The sequence below is a fragment of the Pteropus alecto genome, unplaced genomic scaffold, assembly GCF_000325575.1.
Source record: "Pteropus alecto unplaced genomic scaffold, ASM32557v1 scaffold160, whole genome shotgun sequence".
NCBI lineage: Eukaryota > Metazoa > Chordata > Mammalia > Chiroptera > Pteropodidae > Pteropus > Pteropus alecto.
The window spans coordinates 1,851,257-1,854,833 of record NW_006429864.1 but is presented as its reverse complement, the minus strand read 5'-3'; the positions used below and the strand labels follow the sequence as shown (position 1 = coordinate 1,854,833).

Sequence of the window (3,577 nt, the reverse complement as noted above, 5' to 3'; positions counted from 1 at the left end):
CCAGGGCTCAGTCACTGCTGTGCTTGCTCCCGTGAACCTCGGTGCATCCCCCATTCATGTGCCAAGCTCTTCCAGGCACTGTTCCGGGGTGGGGTGATGGAAGGTTTGCGTGGAGCCCAGAGCTTCTACCAGGGAGTCCCTTGGCAGCCCTTGTTTCACCCTACCCCTGCTGGTCAGACACACGGGGTCCCCATGTTCAGCTAACCCAGTCTCATCTCCCCCACAGGTGACAAACCGCTATCTGTCCCAGCTGAAGGATGCTCACAGGTCCCACCCCTTCATCAAAGAGTACCAGGCCAAGGTGAGCCCCACCCCCCCAGAGCTTCTACCAGGGAGTCCCTTGGCAGCCCTTGTTTCACCCTACCCCTGCTGGTCAGAGCCACGGGGTCCTCATGTTCAGCTAACCCAGTCTCATCTCCCCCACAGGTGACAAACCGCTATCTGTCAGCTGAAGGGCCTGCTGAAGGAAAACGATTTTGACCGGCTGGTGCTGCAGTATGCCCCGAGTGCCTGAGGCCGGCCCCAGATGCAGTTTCCATGGTGCGAAGGTGTGGCCCAGCCATGCTGCCGTCCCCACCGGGCACCGGCCCTCATCCTCTCTCCCTCGCTCTGGCCAGAGGCAGAGGCTGGAAGCCCAGTCCCCTTCTTTCAATAAATGTCTCCACTCTGGGCATTCCCCTCTGATCCATGTTTGTTCTAGCCACTTTGAGGATGGTGTATGGGAACCCAAGTTGAGACAGGAGGGGCCTGAGTTCAGGGCCCTGGAGAGCAGGGTGTGAGCAGCAGCAGTACAGATTCCTTTGCCCCTCAAACAGCTGCCCTGTCTGCTGGGCTGCAGGTGGCACAGCCCTGTCTCCCAAGCTCAGTTGGCATCCAGGAAAACTGAAGCACAGAGAGGTCACAGGCATCACAAGGGGCACTAGGATTCAAACCCAGGACCCCCGCATGGTTTATAGGTGGTGAGGGGGCCAGAAACTCTCAGGCCACCACTCGACCAACCAAGGAATGGGCATGCCAGATCCTCCTGGGAGTAAACATCCCCCCTTAGGCCTCTGCTCCTTGCTGCTTCCATGCAGTGAGTCATCGGCTAGGTCTGAGACTGTGGTTGGGGCCATGGGTGCTGGAGCACCGTGGAGGCCAAAGCACCAAGCTCCCTGCCTGGAAAAAGAAACACAGTGAGTGTCCTGTGATTAGAAGAAGCAGGACAACAAAGACGGAGGTGAGTGGGCGGGTTAGGGTGGTCAGGGCCTCTGGGATGATGTCACCATCAGGTTATATTCACCCAAACAAGAAGTTGCTGCCAGGCCAGGTTCTTGGCAGATGGGCGTCTTGGGCACCTCAGGAACAATTTGTGCAAAGGGCTTGATGATCTGGACAAGGCTTCTTGCCTTTTGTCCCTGGACCAGTGTTTGTGTCCTTTCCAGGGAGGAGATAAGACATTGGGGTTCCCAGTGCCTGGCCTCATCTTTCTCAGAGGTGGCTGCCCAAACCCAGTCCTTGGTTGCCAGAGCAAGGGACCTGCATCAGCAGAGCCAGCAGGGAGTTCAGCAGCAGAGAGGGGTGCAGAGAAGGCCTCCCCAGGCAGGGGCATCGAGGGGGCTGAGCACCCCCAGCAGAAAGGAGGCCTGTCCTATCAGGTGAAGCAGGGAAGGGGCACCAGCCCTGGGACCTCAGCAGCCCCTCACCAGGCGCATGGTGCCTGGCCCCCAGCCACCAGCACCAGAAGCTATTTTCCATTCCTACCTTGTACCTGCCCATTGGCAGCCTCCTGTCTGGGCCCTGCCAGAATGTAACTCAAGGCTGGGCTGGTGGGCAGGAGCCCTCTCCCATTACTGATGGCCACCATGGACACCAGATAGTGCTTTGTGGAAGGACTGAGATGGGTAGTTGGGAAGGTCCAGGGCTGCCCCACAGGCCCAGCTGGACCTATGGGAGTATGTGCAGCCAGCCCGAGACCCTCTCTGCCTTTCAGGTTGGCCACAGCGTTAAGCATCCAATGGGATGGGCAAACCCTTGCCCACATACATATTCAAAATAGTAGAAGGTACAGCAAGAGATGGTAAAGAGTGCCAAGGAGAAGACTTACAGGGGCTGGAGAGGGGTCAGGGAGGTACGCTGAGCAAGTGTCATTTGTAGGTAAAGCCTGAGGTGAGAGCCCTTCCAGCACCTGGGCAAACAACATTCTAGGCAGAGGGAAGAGCCAGTGCAAAGGCCCTGATTCAGAACTGTGCCTGGGGTGTTGGAGCAACAGTGAGGAGGCCAGTGGGGCTAGAACAGAGGGAGCCAGGTGGAGAGGAGCGCAAGAGGGCAGGTGGTGAGTCACAGAAGTTGGGCTTTTACTCAGTGATGGAAACCATGAGGGCAGTGAGCAGAGGAGGTTTCCTCTGGCTTTTGCAGAGTACGGAGGAAGCCAGGATGCCAGGGCCACATAAGGCTGTGCAAGTGCAAAGTGGCTGGATTCGAGAACATTTGAAGGTGGGGCTTCTGGTGTGCTGCAGGACTAGACGGGTGTGAGGGGGAGGTGAGGTGATGAGGGCCCCTTGTCCTGCCTGTTTTAGCTGCGCACCTGAAGGTCAGGTCAGGCTAGTGGCTGCATGGGACCCAGCCCAGCTCCTGCAGGACCCACACTGATGCCTGTACTCTACCTCAAAAGCTAGGAAATAACATCCTTGGGTGGGACAAGGAGGGCACAAATGAGCGGTAGTCCTGGGGACTAAGATGGAAATTACCAGTGCCAGGCGAGGTGATGTCCCCAACAGGTGATCGGTGCCCTAAGTGATGGCCAATGGGTGCTTCAGACACAGGCTTGGTTAGTGGATGGTGAAAGATCACTTACGGTGGTCCCAGTGAAGCCTGGTCTTGATCCACCCTCTGAGTCCCCTCAAGTGAGGGGACTTCCCTTGACTTCCCCAAATGCCTGTGTTAATCTGCTGCAGGGGAAGCCTGCCAGGTCCTCAGGGTTACAGAGCAGAAGGTGGCTCTCAGGTCCCAGGCCTTCAGCCTCTCAAGCCCCCTGGCCAGTTCCCCAGGGAGCTCCCTGATGCCTGTACTCCCACCTCACACATGGAACCCCTGCAGCCTGGCAGGTGCAGAGCAACAAGCCTGGGAAGTGTTCGCATTCAGGTCCCCCGTCCAGGAACCCTAGGATGTAGGGCAGAGTATCTATCCACCAGGTGTTTCTTCTACATTCTTGAGTGGGAAGTGTCCTTTTGAGGATGAGAACAGAGGCCTTCACTTACACTAAACCTACTGAATGTAGGGAAGCCGCTGGACGCACCAAGTGTGTGCCAAGCCTCAGGTCCAAGGATGGGATGGGGCAGGCTGGAAGGCCGGGGAAGAGGGAGTCCCCAGTCGAAGGCACTGCCTGCTGGTGCCCACTGCACCCCTTGTCGCGGACACAGCATGGGGATAGGGGAGCCCCGGGAGCTCTGAGTCTGGGATTCCTTTGCTGGAAAATGGGGACGAGCGCGGGCCCACCTCCAGAACGCGGCCAGGACTTATCCACTTGTGGCCCCCGCCTCTGCCTCCTAAGGACCCAGTACCTGGTGGGCCCCCAAATCGAAGATGTCGCGCCCCA

The 3,577-nt window shown here is 58.0% G+C and overlaps 2 protein-coding genes across 3 annotated transcripts in view; both read left to right on the top strand.

The window, feature by feature from the left end:
- The window catches only part of COPE (coatomer protein complex subunit epsilon), a 15,320-nt gene extending 14,649 nt beyond the window's left edge, over positions 1-671 (top strand). The window contains exon 11 of the mRNA XM_025044073.1: positions 467-671. Coding sequence (XP_024899841.1) covers positions 467-514 — 48 coding nt within the window. The 3' untranslated portion in view covers positions 515-671. The remainder of the gene's footprint in view (positions 1-466) is intronic.
- A 135-nt stretch (positions 672-806) lies between these two features.
- The window catches only part of CERS1 (ceramide synthase 1), a 19,253-nt gene continuing 16,482 nt past the window's right edge, over positions 807-3,577 (top strand). For both annotated transcript variants that reach the window (XM_025044087.1, XM_015586480.2), the window contains exon 1: positions 807-1,219. The gene's annotated coding sequence lies outside the window, so the exon portion shown is untranslated. The remainder of the gene's footprint in view (positions 1,220-3,577) is intronic.